This window comes from Aptenodytes forsteri, unplaced genomic scaffold, assembly GCF_000699145.1.
Source record: "Aptenodytes forsteri isolate BGI_AS27 unplaced genomic scaffold, ASM69914v1 Scaffold142, whole genome shotgun sequence".
Classification (NCBI taxonomy): Eukaryota; Metazoa; Chordata; class Aves; order Sphenisciformes; family Spheniscidae; genus Aptenodytes; species Aptenodytes forsteri.
The window spans coordinates 3,252,425-3,270,917 of record NW_008794598.1 but is presented as its reverse complement, the minus strand read 5'-3'; the positions used below and the strand labels follow the sequence as shown (position 1 = coordinate 3,270,917).

At 48.8% G+C, this 18,493-nt stretch overlaps 1 protein-coding gene across 1 annotated transcript; it reads left to right on the top strand.

Moving 5' to 3' along the window:
- Positions 1 to 1,010: 1,010 nt before the first annotated feature.
- On the top strand, positions 1,011 to 17,116 carry CNTN2 (contactin 2). The gene is made up of 22 exons (XM_009272782.1): positions 1,011 to 1,065; positions 5,614 to 5,758; positions 6,050 to 6,225; positions 6,552 to 6,647; positions 6,974 to 7,183; positions 7,977 to 8,076; positions 8,341 to 8,516; positions 9,217 to 9,353; positions 9,890 to 10,019; positions 10,905 to 11,055; positions 11,329 to 11,456; positions 11,829 to 12,004; positions 12,143 to 12,263; positions 12,552 to 12,710; positions 12,853 to 13,002; positions 13,744 to 13,814; positions 14,007 to 14,241; positions 14,684 to 14,799; positions 15,238 to 15,424; positions 15,914 to 16,026; positions 16,115 to 16,283; positions 17,007 to 17,116. The coding sequence occupies exons 1-22, from the start codon at positions 1,011 to 1,013 to the stop codon at positions 17,114 to 17,116; spliced, it is 3,111 nt and encodes a 1,036-aa protein (XP_009271057.1).
- The last annotated feature ends 1,377 nt before the right edge of the window (positions 17,117 to 18,493 follow it).

Genomic DNA, 18,493 nt, shown 5'->3' with positions numbered 1-18,493 from the left:
AGGGACATGGTTTAGTGGACATGGTGGTGTTGGGTCGACGGTTGGACTCGATGATCTTAGAGGTCTTTTCCAACCTCAATGATTCTATGATTCTATGATTCTATGTGCTGAAGCTGGTCCCGCGGTGGGTGTAGCCAGGAGAAGGCAGGGACCAGGGTCTGCACAAACAGCTCGGTGTTTTGTTTGGGGTTTTTTCTTTTTTGAGAGATCTTGGAAGATAGGAGTCTGTGGAGGGGACTGGAAGTCACTGCTCCACCTACTAATGTGTCTCACGGCATCAGGAAATGCCTTGGTGCTCCCGTTATCTCTTGATTCTATTCAAATGCGTTACACTTGGAAGAAAAGCAGGGAATGACCCAGCAGGCTGCAGCGAAGCCCCACGGAGACCTCCCCGTGCAGCCACTTTGTGCCACTCGCTTTCCACGCCGCCCTGCAAGCGTGAGCTCACCACGGGGATGCTCTGCAGCTGGGGTGCAGTGCACGGTGACGAGCTGGGTCCCCCCGACCTCTCCAGAACGAGAGACTCGGGGCTGGCACAACACCCAAAGACAGTCACTGCCTGCCTAAAGAGTTAAAGATGCCTTTTTCACAAAATAACAAGAACAAATTACTTCTTCCTCCTTCCCCCCATCCAATATCCTGTGTGCTTCTGACTTTGCGTTTTTTAATAAAAAATGCTAGGAAGGAAGCATTATTTTTGGAGGAGGGAGGAAGAATAGCAGATAGCAAGGGAGGAGGAAAAATTTCCCAACCAGATCTGTCATGTCAGAAAGAAAAAGAGCTCCTTCAAACCCCTGTGTGTTCCTCACTGGGCAGCTGGACGTTTGCTCCCGAGTGACTCTCACCCCGGGCCCGTGGCCAGCGGGGACGTGCAGCCGGACGCCGGGCCCCCCGAGCAGAGCCACAGCAGCGCTGCAGATAACTCCTTTCTCTGTCTCTCGCAGGGCTGCTGTCCCCACTCACCCGCAGAGGCTCAGCCGCGGAGGCCATAACCCGGACGGAGGCGCAGGATGGGAGGCGCCGCTGGATTTGTCCGCACATCCCTAGCTGTTGTCACCTTTCTGGGTAAGAGCAGCCCCTCGCCTCTCCGGCCCGGAGGTTTCCGTGGGAGAGCGGAGAGAGGCTGTCGGGGGTGCCAAGCGGGACGTTGCCCAGGGCACGCGATGTACGTGTTGCATTGCTCGCCCAGCACGCACCGCTCCGTGCTCTGCACAGGGCTTTTGTGGCTGCAGCGATGCTGAAGCCCGATTCTCCCGGGTGGTTTATGCAACCGGGGGATGTGTCTGTGCTACGTCCAACCTCTCTTTGTACCGCTCAAGAAAGAGGACAGGAACAGCTGACACACAAGTCTCGCCATTTATAAATTCACATTTAGGTGAAGTGCAGGAGTTGCAGATCCTCAGGCAAAGCCTTGGCAGGACCAGCGCCCCTCTGCAGCCCGTGCTGCCCAGGCTTGTCCTGGCCTCGGCACAAGGAGGAATTTCCTCCCGCCAGCAGGACTCGCTCATGGCAAAGCCACTTCGCCTCCCGGTTTTTCTAGGGATGCCTTTTTGGCCAGACTCTGACTGCAAAGATTCCCCCATTCATCGGGGACCATTTCTGGATCTCGGGGAGTCTCAGGCTGCACTCTGAAGGTCCCTTTTCATCAGGGAGACATTTCATTTCAACCAACTGAGAATTAGGTAATGTCTTCAAGCTAATTCATCATCCCAGGCAGAGACTGCTCGCCTGTCCTTATAAATATCTAATTACCTTTTAATGTTCTCTGGATCCCCGAGGAGGCAGAGGGAGGGGTGGCTGCCCTAGATTGGGAGGCAATTAGCCTGTTTGGAAATTGGTCTGACCCAAATCTGGTAGAGGCAGCAAGATGGAGTTGGGCTCTCCCATTAACCAGCTGAGTTTGTGCGACTCGCTCCCCGTCCAAGCTGAGCCCACAAAAAATTACTCACTGTAAAGCCTGTGAGGGTTATTTTCTCTTGACCTTTGGGTGATGATGCAATGGATCTCAGGAGCCAGCTGGAACAGAGAGAAATCCTCACTGGGAACATGAGCGAGGGACCAGGGACAAAAAAATGCCAGCTATAGATGAGGCTCAAGGAAACATTCCAGAGTGGGTGAAGACCCAAAGCCTCCAGGTCTGGGCTGTCAGCTCCAGCCCTGGGAAGCTGGGTGGGCAATGTCACCCCTCCCTCGGCCGTAGCACCGAAAGGATGACTTCCCAGCAATATGTAAAGGTTTAAAGCTTATGAAGTGCACAGAGAAGGCTCTCTAATGAACAAGGCTGTCGGGAAAGTCTAAAAATCTCTCTGGCCTTTCTTCATTCAGTGAAAGCCGTGGAAAATCTTGAAGTCTAAGGCTAGCCAAAGCGCTGTCCCTTTGTTCCTCAGAAAGCTTCTCGTTAAAAATAACCCTCTGCTCCTCAGAGAGCTGCTCTTTAAAAATAACTGCTTTGATTTTGTGCACGTGTGTTCAGATTTCCTATAAAACCAATTAATTGCCCATTTCCCTCATGTGCCAAGGCTTCAGGCTGTGGTCAGTGCTCCGGAGCTATGGCTACGCTGCCTGTGCTCAATAAAAGGATTGCTGCTGATGCCCTCATAAACTGGAATACACCTTGGAAAACGTTCAACTCAGACATCTATAATTTCCTGGTCTCCAAAGCTAGTGCGGAGCTCAGCACAAAGGGAAAGCGTTCAGCCTCCTGGACACCTGGGCTTTCCAGGTCTGACTTTTAATATTTTCCAAATACTACTAATAATACAACCCCCCCCCCCCCCCCCTGCCACTGGCAGTCACCTCCCTGCAGTGGCAAAGGAGATAAGGTTTGAGTTTTGTCTATTCCAGCAATATCTGGTATAAAGTTTGGGATTTTTTTACACTCACAGAGACTGCTATGTCCTTGGTGGTGTATTTCATGATACGGTATTTCACTCTCCCAAACAATAGCACAAGTCACTCTTGGAGCACTGTCTGAACTGACCAAGCGTTTCTGCAGCTCTTTTTCCAAATCTTAATTTTCAGATGTTCCATTATCACCTATTCCTATTTATTTTGGTGTCAATATTTATTTTTTCTAATAATGAATGTTGTTCTAGCCAGATGTAGCAGCATATTTAGCATAATTTCTGCTCACCTAGCTGGATTTTAACACAGAAAGTAGGGCTGCATAAGGCATGTCCAATTCTGAGCCTGCAAATTTGGCTTGCAGACTTGAAGACCTTTATTTTGTGCTTGCCTTTTCCTTGCTACCCAAATGATAAGAGCCCAAGGAAGCTACCTGTCTTGGTGATATTAAAAATGAGAGTTCTGGGGTGACAGAAGTAGTCCAGATGATCAGTCTCAGAGGTACTGAGATTTACCACCCTGCTTTGCTCTCAGTTCTTAGTTCTAACCCTATCCTGAACTTGTAACTGTTTAATTATTACTTTAATCTAACAGCTGTTTTGCTTAATAAGTGAGATCCAGGCATTTCACCCCCAACACCAACCAGACACCTTGGAACTGTAGATAAAAACTCGTCCGGACTTCTGGCATTGATTACGTTTGAGAAAATCAATGCCTGACGGTTGTAGTCCATAACCTTGGCAGAGAAAAGGGGACAGCAGCAGATAGCAATGGGGTGCAGGCTCTGGGTGGAATCAGAAGGGATAATTAGAGTAATTTGGCTTGATTGGGAAGGAGCATCCTATGAGAAAAGGCATGCACGTGAGTGTTAATAATATATTTTATTTGTTAAATAAATAGAAATTATTTACCATATGCTACCTATTAATCTCAAAATGTAAAGCTGTTAAAACTTAATCCATTCACTACCATCTATCAGAACACAATTAATACACTACTTTCTTATTAATTCTCCATTAACTCATGATTATTTTACTTGCTGGTCAGCAGAGTTATTTCCAGCTGAGACTTGCTCGGCACAGCTGCTGGTGACCCAACTGAGAGAAGATTTCCAGCTTACACAAGCTTCTCCTTTGTGAATATAACTATTCTAGAAGGAAAATGGCACCTACGCCGACTTGAAGGGAATACAACCCTCAAAAAGCTGCTTTTCTCTTATTCCACAGTATTAGACACAGGCTACAGTCCCTCTCCCCCGTGTGACACCAGGGACCATCAGGGTCCTGCCTGCACGTGGCTCCTTTGGAGCAGCACATCCCCGCTGCCGGAGCCGAGGGCCCGGGTAATTGCCTGATGCTCGGACACAAGGAGCAGCCGACAGCTGCTCTGAACCCACTGAGCCAATTAGCGGAGCCCCTCTCCCGTCTCACCCTCATCTCCGCATGCAAGAGCAGCCGGAACATGAGACGAACCCCAGGAGCTACAGGTACAGGGCTGCTTCCCCCGAGCCCGGGAGAGCTGAGCTGGCCATTCCCTGCTGGAAGTTACTCTTGCATAAAACATCACACTTATTGGTGTCACTTAATTTAACCAGTGACCATGCTGTGTACTGTAGGGAAGGAAACAGATTGCTAGTTGGCATGGCAGTTTTAAGACAGTTATTAATTCAATTACAAAGCATAGAAGGATCCTGGGGGTAGCTAAGCATCTCCGAGCTTATCACTGCAGAGGCAGAGGGGGACTGTGCTGGGAGCACACTGCCTTGAGGGTGGCTCCATCCCTGCTAAGGGACAGGCGTCTCTCAGGGTGCCAGGGAGAGAACAGACTCGCTGGCGATCGTTATCCCACTAGCTGCTTCTGCAGTTAAGAGATTTCCAGGCAGCTTCTGCTTTGTTCTTACTTATTTGCACTGCCATTTCCATAAAGCCTGTGTGGAAGGGGGTCTGCTAGGATTTGCCATTTATCTGAGACACGGAGTCACTCACTGTGGACAGCTGGCACTTTCCAGTGAAACATCATCACCGCACCAAAGGGTGGCCCAGGCACAGCGTAGGAGAAGGCAGGCAGGTTCTTATGTTCCTCTTGTGCCTATGCCTGAGCCATACACATGACAGCAAGATCAGAATCAAACCCGTGTCTGAACACTACAGAGGAAGCTTCAAGCTCATCTTGTTAGTTCAAAAGTAGAACTGATAACCTGCAGCGTTGGTTTGCACACCAGCAAGCAGCAGGTTCGAGTCGTCAAGAGCTGATGATGTTGCAGACGCAGGGATGGAGGGGATCTGCCAGGCGTGTGCAGGGAGGCAGTGGCAGAGCTGAGAACTTAGTGTGAAGGTCCAGGTTCTCCTCTCTCCTCCCTTGTCCTGGAGAGGACTTAGGAGGAACCAACCAGCCAAGACAGAGGAGGAACCAGCACGTCCTCACTGCCAGGGACAAGGAGGGCATCCCGGGGTTCCCAGCTCCAGTCTCGTCTGTGCACGGCTTTCCGAGAGGCGTGTCTCAGTGCTCCCTCATCTGCACGTCTTTAAGCATGTCTGGTCCCTCTGGCACGGCAGAGATGGTGTGAGATGCTCAGTGGGAAACGCACGCTATCTGCCCAAAGCCATGGTTGGGGCTGGGCTGTGGTGACAGATGGGTTGTGATTTTCATGTTGCTCCTTCTTTTGTTCTAGATGCAGTTCTGACGCTGCCAGGGACACCCTACAAAACTAAAAATGAGACACTTCAGAAAAAGCTAAATTGAGCTGAGCAGGTTTTCCCTCTCTTGCAGTTTGGTGCCAAGCACAGAGTAGCACAAGGAACTACGGGCCCGTGTTTGAAGAGCAGCCTGTCCACACCCTCTTCCCTGAAGGCTCAGCAGAAGAGAAAGTCACGCTGGCTTGCCGAGCAAGAGCCAGCCCTCCTGCGACCTACAGGTGAGCTCGCCTGCTCTCTTCTCTGTACCAGGACTGGGACACAACCATCAAGAATTTTGCTTTCCGTTCTCCACTTTTATATAAAGAAAATCACTAACATGAGAATCAGCCTCCTCGTCTACACGTGATGTACAATACCACCCAGGTCACAGAGCAGACATAAATCTAACTCAAATCCCAACACACCAAAGCTAGAAAAACACCAAGCACAGCCTCCTACAAGGCACCACGCAAGCACGCAGTTGCAATGAGTATTTACCCCTCTCACTTCTTTACACTTGCTCTTGGCAGGTGGAAGATGAATGGCACAGAGATAAAGACGGAGCCAGATTCCCGTTACAGGCTGGTTGCAGGCGACCTAGTGATAAGCAACCCAGTGAAAGCCAAGGATGCTGGCTCCTACCAATGCGTGGCATCTAATTCCAGGGGCACGGTCGTCAGCAGGGAAGCCTCCCTCCGCTTTGGCTGTAAGTTTGTCTCCACAAGGTAAATGAAATGCAGCCACAGTTATGCGGGGGGTAAACTGAGCCCCCCTGCTCACATTAATAAAGGCTGGAGAGAAGCTCTCCGGTGCATGGTACCCAACATCATCACTTGGAGGAATCCCCTGGCACTTTCCATTAACATGGAGGTGCAGCAGAAATTTGATGCACTACGGAGAAAGTCAGTAATATTTTTGGATCTCCCTCTGGACAACCACTGAGAAGACCAGCCTGTGGAGGGGGAGATAAAATACAGTAATACCTCCAGCTGTTTTCTTCATCCACGGACAGGTTTCACTTTGCATGTTTAGTTTTGCAGGAATTCTCCGCAGAAGAGCGAGACCCCGTGAAGATTACAGAAGGCTGGGGAGTGATGTTCGCCTGCAGCCCTCCTCCCCATTACCCAGGTAAGGGTTTGCATTTCAGCATTGTTACTAGCAGGGAGTAGCAGCACTGCTGGTGCCAGGTGGAGGGATGCAACAGAGCAAGGGATTCCCAGACATGTGAATCACTCCTTGCTTTTCTTTGGGAATTTTAGGGAAGCAAATCTGCTTTTAATTCAGGCTCTGTAAAGCAACAAAACAGAGACAGGACTCGGCATGTGGAGAAAACAAGTACCGTCCAAGGACCAATTTCAGCTTAGACTGGTCTAGAAGACAGCCTGCTTGCTTTAGTCCCACCTGAGAGGACACAGGCAACTTGTGCAGTTTGTTCCTTTTTCTCTTCCCCACAGGCTTATCCTATCGATGGCTCCTGAATGAGTTTCCCAATTTCATCCCAGCCGACGGAAGGCGTTTCGTCTCTCAGACCACAGGAAACCTTTACATTGCCAAGACAGAGGCTTCCGACCTGGGGAACTATTCATGCTTTGCCACCAGCCACATCGACTTCATCACCAAGAGTGTTTTCAGCAAGTTCTCCCGGCTCAGCCTTGCTGCAGAGGGTCAGTGCTCTTGGATTATCATAAGGGGACTGGGCAAAATGCAAAATTAACAAGCCACTGCAAAGCACTTGGGCTCCACAGGACTCCAGCAGTGCACAAATCACCCACCAGCCTCTCAGGGGAGCTTAAGAGCTTACAAAAATATTAATTGGCTGGAACCCGGGGGAAGCAGCCCCCTCTCCAGGCTTTGCTGCTTGTGCACCTACAAACCCCATCCATGGGGTTTCTCTGTATGTTTGTAAAAGAGAAATGGCACAAGGTGCAGCCTGTGCAGGCTCACATATCCCCAAAACTACTCTCCTCTGCTTTTGGTGACCTTGCAGAGGTGCAGCTGAAGATACTTCTTGGGCAGGGGGAACCCGGGGGAAGCAGCCCCCTCTCCAGGCTTTGCTGCTTGTGCACCTACAAACCCCATCCATGGGGTTTCTCTGTATGTTTGTAAAAGAGAAATGGCACAAGGTGCAGCCTGTGCAGGCTCACATATCCCCAAAACTACTCTCCTCTGCTTTTGGTGACCTTGCAGAGGTGCAGCTGAAGATACTTCTTGGGCAGGGCGAAGGGCGGTAAGCAGGTAGGAAATTAAGGAGAGATGTTGTAAAGAGGTTTTCAGAGACTTTAGTAAGACCTGTTTTGAGAGGAAAATGAAACTTAGCCTCTGCCACCTGTAAATTATCCAAACACATGAAGGTTTTGCAAAGTAGTGCAACTTTGTGGGTACCTCTGCCCTTTAAGACCTCACGTGTGCCATTTTAAAGTCATCCAGAACTCCTCAACAGTGCTTTCCTTTTAACAGATGCCAGGCAGTATGCACCCAGCATAAAAGCCAGGTTTCCTGCAGACACCTACGCTCTGGCTGGGCAGATGGTGACTTTGGAGTGTTTTGCCTTTGGAAAGTGAGTGCAGCATCTGTGTCGCTCAGGCTCAGGACGGGGAGGGCATCGCAGAACCTGCAACTTTCACAACCCCTCTCTTCAACCGTAGACCAGAGATGGAGGGGGAATAGGAGGAGGGAGGAATTGGCTAAAGCCATCTGTCCTGCTGGCCAAGGCCCAGCTGGAATGGGACCTGGGTGGCTAACGGGGAATTGAGTTACACTACGCTGTAATGCAGCATGGGGTACCTGAGAGCTGGCCTTCACCAGATTTACTTTTACATAGCCCTGTTCCTCGAATAAAGTGGAGGAAGCTGGACGGCTCGCAGTCCTCCAAGTGGATCGGCAGCGAGCCCCTCTTGCAGATCCAGGATGTTGGCTTTGAGGATGAAGGCACTTATGAGTGTGAGGCTGAAAACATCAAAGGGAGAGACACCTACCAGGGCCGCATCATCATTCAAGGTAACACATTTAAACACACGCCTTGCCAGAGCACGGCAAGATGCCCCAGGCAACGGATTGAGCCTTTGGGAGCGAAACCACCACCTCTGATCCTGCCTCGTATCAGCCTCAATTAAACCTATTGTGAAACCCTAACAAAGACCTGCAGAGGTCACTGATACCTTTCCTCATTGGATACATTTAGGCTATGGCAAGTAGAGAGAGAGCTCCTAACTTGCTCTAAAATAATTCTAGCAAAAATGAGGTAACCAGGGAAAGAAGCATAGTGGTAAAAATCAAACTTGGCTCTCAACCAAGGTCCTCTCCAAGCCTGGGGTACTTCCACAAGGGTTAATGCTCGCAGCTATTAATCAGATCTGGTTCTGAACCATTAACCTGGTTCTCTTAGTCTGAATCCAGTCTTTCCTGAAGTTCAGGAAAGACTGTATTTACTCTTAAGAAGAGAAACCATAATGTTCTTCCTCAGATCTGGATTCTGCCAGAATTTTGTGCAGTCCACATGCACAGCTGCAGCCAGACCCATAGAGGACTCAGCCTTGCATCACTGCACAAAAGGCGAAGGCTGTTACTATGGTGAAACACGCTGTGATAAATAAATCTGCCAGCAGAGATGACACAATGAGCATCCTTCTGCCTGCCTGGCACAACAAACCTCTCATCTGATCATCTTGGCTCTGCCACCTCTCTTGCTCCTTTGCAGCTCAGCCGGAGTGGCTGAAGGTGATCACAGACACGGAAGCCGACATCGGGTCCGACCTGCGCTGGAGCTGCGCGGCTGCTGGCAAACCCAGGCCCGCAGTCCGATGGCTTCGGGACGGGCAGCCGCTGACCTCCCAGGTACCGCCGTGCAGGTCTGACAGCGAGAGCGGCTCAGCCAGTGCACACCAGAACTTGCAGTACTGAACCTGCTACTCCAGACTTAGACCCTCTCCTGCCTCGCTGCAAATGCATCTCAACCCCGTTTTATCACCCCACATCCCTATTCCATGTGCCCCCATGAGGCTGCAAAGCAATGCCACAGTCCTTACCGACAGCAAGTTCCTTCTCCCGTTACTGCCATCCCAGCCATTGCTTCATGCAACTACAGGAACACATAGCCAGTTATCGGGGCGGATAAATAGCACCTTGTACCTGTCTTTGTATGACCTGCACGTTGCTGCTCAGGCACTCAGAAGTCTCAGCAAACAGAGCACAGCAATGTGGGGTAGTGACTGGACACACAGAAAAAATGGCCTGCGTTTTCTCCCATGGAAAACCAGGCTGGCTTCAAACTGGCATAAGAGTCTATAATGAAACTCAACCCTGAACACACAAGGCTTGAGTTCCATTTTTGTTTTTTCTCATCTAATGGGTTCATCCTCTTGTTTGCACAGAACCGCATCGAAGTGAGCGGTGGAGAGCTGAGATTTTCCAAGCTAGTCCTGGAGGACTCTGGCATGTATCAGTGTGTGGCTGAGAACAAGCATGGCACAGTATATGCAAGTGCTGAATTAACAGTGCAAGGTAATTTCTCATTTCCCAGTGCTCTGGGTTTCAATGGGACACTGAAGCATTTTAGATCTCTTCCTAATATCCTGTGCTTGCGATCTCAGAGTAAGATAAGAGCAGACAAAAACTGCTTCACTCACCATGGAAATATAGTTGCTGCTTCAACAAGACACTCTACAACCCTTTAAAATTTAAATCTTGTGTAAATTCAGTAATGCTGAAAGAGATCAAGGACATCTGTTTAGCTACAGAAAGTGTACAGGACAGACAGCAGCAGCACTACAAGCTCTCTTCCACTACAGAGCCTTCCTCTTTTTTGGAGGAAAGAGGTCAAAGGAAAGAGTTCAGTATCCATTCAGCCTGCTTTGACAGATGGTGACTGGAACTGGACTGATGCCAAACTTGTTCCACATTAGTCTAAAAGCTTATCTCCTCGTGGTCAGTAGATGCCAGAGATAAATTAAAGGCCCTAAGCATCAACCGTTCAACATTAACACACTGCAATGCATGAGGGCAACAGATAAAACCCAATTCTATCTCTGCAATTCCAGGGGGAGTTTTAGGCAAGCTGGATGTCTGCGTTGGTGACTTTGGTCAGGATATTGAAGAGAATATCCTCTACATTTTCAAAAGCAGCTGTTCTTGTGTCTCTCAAAGACCTTGCACTTGTTAGGGCCATATCACCATCGCTAAGTATGACACATATCACATAACACCTGCCTCGACAGGCGTTAGAAACCACCTGGCAGCAGAGGAATCACTCCATCTTGCTCACCAGATATTGCCATGCTTCTGTTACCAAGTCTAGCGACAAATCAATACCTAGTTACGTGGCAGTTGAAATGCTCACATAGCAGGGTTTTCTAATCATTCCTTAATCCTCTTTTTTTCCCCCTGTAGCCTTAGCACCAGATTTTAGACTAAACCCAGTGAAGCGACTGATACCTGCAGCCCGAAGTGGGAAGGTCATCATCCCATGCCAACCAAGAGCAGCACCAAAAGCCACTGTGCTCTGGACCAAAGGGACTGAACTTCTGATCAACAGTAGCAGGTAGCAGCACAGAGTCAGCTTCTACCTAGAAACCATAGCTAAAATCACATTTTTTCTTGCCAGAAAACTGGAGTTGATGACCCAAGTGTGCTGCTACATCCCTGAACACAAGCACTTTGTTATTCCTCTAGTTTCTTCTTTAGAAAACTCCTATTTTGCAGTCCTGTCTTTATCACCAATTTCGCTAAAATCAGCAAGTGCTGGAAATTGTCAGGTGTACAGAGTGAACAGACATTTTAACCTTCCTCTTGTATGGTTGTTCTTCCTTTCCAGGGTGACTATTACCACAGATGGCACCCTGATCCTCCAGAACATCAGCAAATCTGATGAGGGAAAGTATACCTGCTTTGCTGAGAATTTCATGGGCAAAGCCAACAGCACTGGAATCCTCTCTGTTCGAGGTAGAGATGTTTGCCCTGATTTGGGGTCAGTCGAGCAAGAAACGTCTAAGAATGCCATGATGTGATATTTCTCCTCTCTTTCTACTCCCAAAAAGCAATGCAGTACTCAGGGAATCAGAGACATTTCAGCCTGTGGAGCAGCTAACCTTCTGCCTGACCCACCAAATCACACCTACCAACAACTGGTCCTTGAGAAAAGCATTTCCATTTTCTAACCACTGTAATCCCTCATCTTCCTCCTGTAAAACTGCAGCTGTTAGAGAGGGATGACAAGTTGGAAAGTCTTAGTTGGTTTGGATGCTCTGCAGCATTAATACACATCTGGTACATGGACATTTGCAGCTAACAGCCCTCCCTGCTCTTTCTCTGCAGATGCCACCAAGATCACATTGGCACCATCTAGTGCTGATATCAATGTAGGTGAAAACCTTACTCTACAATGTCACGCGTCCCACGATCCAACTATGGACCTAACCTTCACCTGGTCACTAGATGATTTCCCCATTGACTTTGACAAGTCTGAGGGGCACTACCGGCGAGCCAGTGTGGTGAGTAGAAAGGGCAATTATGTACCATCAAAAAGGACAGAAAACTACTAACGGCCTCTTTGTTTGCATGTTGAATGCTGGATTGTGGTCAGGCATGTTCAAATGCTCTCCGCACTGCCTTTTCTCCTCCCCACACAGAAGGAAGCTATTGGGGACCTCAGCATCTTCAACGCCCAGCTGAAGCATTCGGGGCGGTACACGTGTACGGCCCAGACAGTTGTGGACAGTGCTTCCGAGTCAGCCACGCTGACTGTCAGAGGTAATTTCTCCATCGTAAAGTCCCCTGCTCCTTACTAGCCTGAAGTAATGGCATGGTCCTTGCAAGGGATCAGCTCGCTCTTCCCTTGCGACCACCTCACCATCTAACATTTGGACTAGATGGGATAGGCTTACGAGCTTTTCTGGAGGCCAAAACTGGAGGTGAGGCTTCCTAGCCTCCAGAAAAGAAAGGCCTGATTTTAAATTTATGACTTGCACAATATAAAGAGCAATAAGCCTCCAAATCTTTCATCTTAGTAACACGTCTGTCTGTCTCCCATCATCCTAGGACCCCCAGGCCCCCCTGGGGGCGTGGTGGTGAGAGACATCAGTGACACCACCGTCCAGCTGAGCTGGAGCCGTGGCTTTGATAACCACAGCCCTATTGCCAGGTACATCATCGAGGCGCGGACCCTCCTCTCCAGCAAATGGAAGCAAATGCGTACCAGTAAGTGTCTTGATGGCAGCAGTGGTCGCGTGGCCCGCGCTGGCTGCAGGGCACCAGCTCACTGACAAGTTTTTGCTCTGTGCTCGTACGCTGGCTGCCACTCGCTCTATTTGTTCTCCTCTCATGTTATTGGATTATATAGATCCTGTAAACATTGAAGGCAACGCAGAGACAGCCCAGGTGCTGAACCTCATTCCTTGGATGGATTATGAGTTTCGGGTCTTAGCGAGTAACATTCTTGGAGTTGGGGAGCCAAGTTTACCCTCCAGCAAAATCCGTACCAAAGAAGCAGGTACGTGCAGATACGCTCAGAGGTAGAAAGGGGAATCAGAGGTACCTGTCCCTCCATGCTGGAGGGGGAAGGCTGACTTGCAGCATGCCTTGGTCCCAAACAATTAGTCATCTCCTTGAGTGCTCCTAGAGGCGATGCCATCACAAAATTTTCTGCCTTTTTGCCCATTTACATGTCAAAGACAAAGCGGTACTAGAGCTGGCAGCTAACTTCACCAGCATTAGATACAATTTATTAAACCACTATAAATCCTAGCTTCAAATCCTGTACCTTCTGGGCAGTAATGCTTAGAAAGGGGAAAGAGCCCTATTCCATCACAGAGCACAACTCTGCAAAGACAAGGTAAATTTCCCAGCAAATGGCTGTGAATGTTCATTCTATCTTGCTGCTTGAACGTGTAAGCAGAAGCGATGTAAGAACAGCAGGAGAACTGCTCTCAACATACCAAATGCATATTAACTCCTTTCTAATAAAGGCTCTCCTCCATATCCCTGCTTTTGAGCTTGATTCTTGTCCCCTCGGAGACATGCTGCCTCCAAATAAGCTCGTCAGGCACTAGCCAGTATTCTAGACCTGATTTTCACAAATCTGAAATACTCACAGCTGAAAATATAGACAAGCACTTTCATACGAGCTGTCAAAGCCTGGCTACTCCCAGACCGCGCGGTGTCTGCTCATCTTCATCCCTACTGTTTCCTTAACCCAACCTGTGCTGTCTGCTTTTGTTTGGGGACCCGACAGCACCTACTGTGGCACCATCTGGGCTCAGCGGAGGCGGAGGGGCTCCCAACGAGCTGATCATCAACTGGACAGTAAGTCAGCAGCACGGCACCAGCTGTGGATGCTGGGAGAGGGCCAGGGGGAGGAGCACGTGCCATTTCTTTTGGGAAATGAGTGCTGCAATTACAATTTTGATATGTGGTTGAGCCAAACACTGTGCTTAGTCCAAAGTCTTGCTCGTTTGAACTGACCAAGGGTCCTCTATCTTTCTGCCCCCCTCACAGCCAACGCTGCGGGACTATCAGAACGGAGATGGCTTTGGCTACATCTTGTCATTTCGCAAGAAAGGCACCCAGGGGTGGCTGACAGCAAGGGTGCCGCATGCAGAATCGCTGCACTACGTCTACCGCAACGAGAGCATCGGTCCCTACACCCCCTTCGAAGTGAAGATCAAAGCGTACAACAGGAAAGGAGAGGGACCGGAGAGCCTCACTGCCATCGTGTACTCTGCAGAAGAAGGTAAAGGGGGACTGCGGCGACCCTGAATTCACCGTGCTTTGTCCAACCAAACACTGTGTCCTCAACCAGCTCCCTGCAGAGCTGTGTCTGTCTGGGAACTCCACGATAGGAGAGGTTTCTTTTACTCAAAGAGCAGCTGACAGTGATTTCAGCATAACATTTATCTTCTACTTCAAATACACAGACAGATGTTTCCCTAAGCCCAGCTGTGACTGTACACCCAGAGCTTCAGAGCAGACGCAGATCCTCACAGCACGCAGCCGTGGCCCTGCTTGTCCTACTAAGTCCCTAAATCTCTTCCCCTTGCTTTGCTCCGCACACATAATACCAGCTGTCTGGCTGCACGGTAATGGTGCTGCAGGAGAGCCCTTCGTTTCAGTATGGTGATTATGCTGCCCAGAGCGAGGAAAAGGATTTTATTCCCTTTTGTTGTCTTTTTCAGAACCGAAAGCGGCTCCTTTCAGAGTTATGGCCAAGGCTGTTCTGTCCTCAGAAATGGATGTGTCCTGGGAGCCCGTTGAGCAGGGAGACATGACTGGAGTGCTTTTGGGCTATGAGGTACGAGCCTGCAATGGGGATGAGAGACACTGGAACTGAGATCCAAGAGCCCAGCAAAGAAAATTCCCCCAGGCTAAGTGAGGTGAAAGGAAAGAGCATTTTGTTTCCAAAGATGGAAGATAATTAATGGACAGCACGAGGCTCTAACGGGGACAGTACTACTGCTCACAAGAGAGATTAGTAAGAGAGAAACATCATTTTGTTTCTGCTTGCCTTTCCACACAGGCTGTAACCTTATTCCTGGGCGATAAGTATAATACTATATTAATAATACTATATACTAGTATTTATAATACTATAATAATACTATAATAATACTAAGCAAAACGTATAGAAACAAATACCGAAGGGTCTCCAGTGTTGGCTGTGGATGGACTGAGTCTGGTATTTGCAGATGCCTCTATCCTTACTAAACCCATCATACCCTCTTCTATTCAGATCCGGTACTGGAAGGATGGTGATAAAGAGGAGGCAGCTGACAGAGTGAGAACAGCAGGGCTGGTCACATCGGCTCATGTAACAGGCCTAAACCCCAACACGAAATACCATGTGTCAGTCAGAGCTTACAACCGGGCTGGAACCGGCCCCCCCAGTCCCTCTACCAACGTCACGACAACAAAGCCACATGAGTGAGCCCTGATCGCCTCCGTTTTACACATTGTACTCTCTGGGGCTGCTGCTTCCTCCAGAAGATACAACCGGGCTGGAACCGGCCCCCCCAGTCCCTCTACCAACGTCACGACAACAAAGCCACGTGAGTGAGCCCTGATCGTTTTGCACATTGTACTCCCTGGGGCTGCTGCTTCCTCCAGAAGATCCCCAGTGATCAGCTAACTGATTAGCTTTTTTATCTTGGTGCTCTAACGCCATTTTCAGTAGTCCATAAAACAGTTCCCTGAATTTCCTCAGATCAGTCTTGTGGTCGGTGCATCACTTATCTGAGAAGATCTGTGCTCAGAGTAATGTTTGCTGGGATACTTCCCTTTAAACCAACCATCGTGGTGCCATCAGCCCTGTCGACTCGTTGTAGAGTCTCAGGAGACGGTTGTAACCAGCACAACCTTCTCATTGGTCCCCAACTGACTGAATCTCTGTCTTGTTTTGTATCTCTTAGCACCAAAGAGGCCACCTGGCAACATCTCCTGGACTTTTTCTGGGTCTACAGTCAGCATCAAGTGGGACCCAGTGATGGCAAAGGCAGATGAGTCTGCAGTTACGGGGTACAAGGTACAGGCAGCATGTAGCTGGCCTTCTCTTCTAAGTGACCCTAAGGCAATCACAGTGAATATAAACTCAGACTTGCCTCTTCCAACAGATGCTTTACAGGCAGGATTCCCACTCTGCTCCCACACTATACCTGGCCAGCAAGAGCCGGATCGACATCCCCGTCCCTGAAGACTTCACTCACGCCTTTGTACAGATCAGGGTGACGGGCCCTGGGGGAGATGGAATCCCAGCAGAAGTTCACATCCTCCGAAACAGTGGTACGTACGCTCCTCTGGCTGCATGCACAAATGCTCATTTACAGGGTGCTTCACAGACCACTGGAAAACGAGCTCAGAGAGAGAGGAGTTAATTTGCAGGACTACTTGCCTGTCATTTGCTACCCCTGTTCTTTGATAAGTAAATGACTTAGTCATACCTCCTCCCCTACCTGGCCATAACATGGCATAATAGCAATAAATGCCATTATGTCTTAAAATCCTGCTCTCCCTTCCAGGAAAATGGGGGAACATCTGACCCTGGTGTTTTAGGTTGAGTCTCTGGAATTGGTCTTTGGCTCTCTTGTGCCATTCACTCAAAGGATCTTCTGACGTATTCCTCTCCAGCCCTCCATCAGCTAACCTCTCCCCAGACTCTGAGCAACCTTTCAGTCTAGTCTGAACCCAGCTTTATTTTATTTGCAGCTAAAGCTCTTGAGGCCCCACGCAAGCCCAATTTACACTCACTAAGAGTGAAATCCTGACTCTCTTTGCAGGGCCCCAACACCAACTCCAGCAGGTTCCCTTGATTCAGGGTGTAAGTACTCAGGGCCCACCTCCAAATTCTTGTTTCAGATCGTGGGAGGTTCATCAGAGATAAATGCAGTACGAGCACGCAGAACCCCAGAATTAACATTTTACCAACCCTCCCGACTCTTTCCACAAGGCATCAGGTTGTGTCTGTGCAACAAGATGGTTGCTCCTTCCTTGCTCCCTTTCTTTCAGGGACAAGTATGATGGTGGAAGACTCTGTGATGAGGCCAGTGCCACATGCTGTCATTATCACAACTAACTCTCTAGTAATGGTGGCCCTGATCAGCTACCTGGAGCTCTGACGACGGCCAGCGCAGCAGAGGACTCTCGGACACGCTTCCTCCCAAGCCAGTGGGGAACTACTTAATGCTTGGCTGCTGCAACTTCAAGTTTGTACCACAGCAGCGTTACAAAGAAAGGATTTGACAACATTGTTTTAAGGGAGGAAGGAACAGCTTTTTTTTTTTTGTTTTGGAAGAATATAAGCTTTCATACAAGACATGGGTCTTTAACCAATTAAAAATTTTTTAAAGAACTGAGTAAAACGAAGAAGAATTCTACATGAATTCTGACAGCCAACTGCCCCCCACACTGTATCCAGTAGGTTTTCTGCCTTATGAAGCCATGTACTAAAATAACCAGACTGCTAAACTTGACTTTTTTTTTTTTTTTAAATATGTACAGTGAATTTTGGGGGGGTAAGGGGAGGATGGGGACTGAGGATTTCACAGTGATCAGCATGTTCCATACCAATCCCAGTCACAGCCATCGCTAATGAATTATGGGACAGGATTCCCCCCCCCCCCCAATATGAGCCAAACTCTGCAGCAACCAGCCCAAGGAGATAAAGCCACAAGAGAGACTGATCTCTGCCCCACCCTGAAGATGGGTGAACACAGAGTTTAGATTGTGAAAAGCTTTTTTATGACACTGGTGTTAACTTGCAACCCCAGCCTATTGTTTGTATCAACTGTTATGCTGTGAGGTGCAACGTTCAATGTTATCCATATCCCACATGCATTTGGGGTGTTTTTGTTATACTGTTTGCTTCTTTCCTTTTTGTTTGGGGAGGAGAAGGGGTAAGCAAAAAGGAGATACTTTTCTAGCATCCGCTAATTCGGAGAGGCAGTTCTGCCTAATAACGGAGATGTCAACATATCCAGTTTCAGTAGAGAGAGGGTCTTAAAGGAGGAAGAAAAAGGGATATTACGTAATTCAACCAAGAACTGGAGACTCAAGGAAGCCATCACTGGGGCAACAAGGAAAATCTGGACTCAGTCAGATTCATCACCCTACACAAACGGCTCCATCCAGCCAAAATACCAGTCTCAACTTGGGACTGCAAGTCCAACGATCTCTGGACACTGAGATCCAACCAATAAGTCAGTCTGGTTTTCAGGTCCAAGGCTCATACAGCTAATGTAAATGGGAAGGCTGATACCCCAAAGAATTACAGGGATGTTGAGGTGCACCATTAACTAAAACAGTTGGGAATAGATGTTGCATATATAAATCTCTGTCTCCCGGTAAAGCAATTGACCGAAGTTAACGAGAAGCTGATTTACATTGCTTGCTGGTTAGATCCCAAGCGTGCTTTTCGGGACCTTTACCTGCCCGTACCTTCCTCCTCCCCAGCAGACAATACTGCTGGCCTGAGCAATCTCAGTTCCAGAATTACC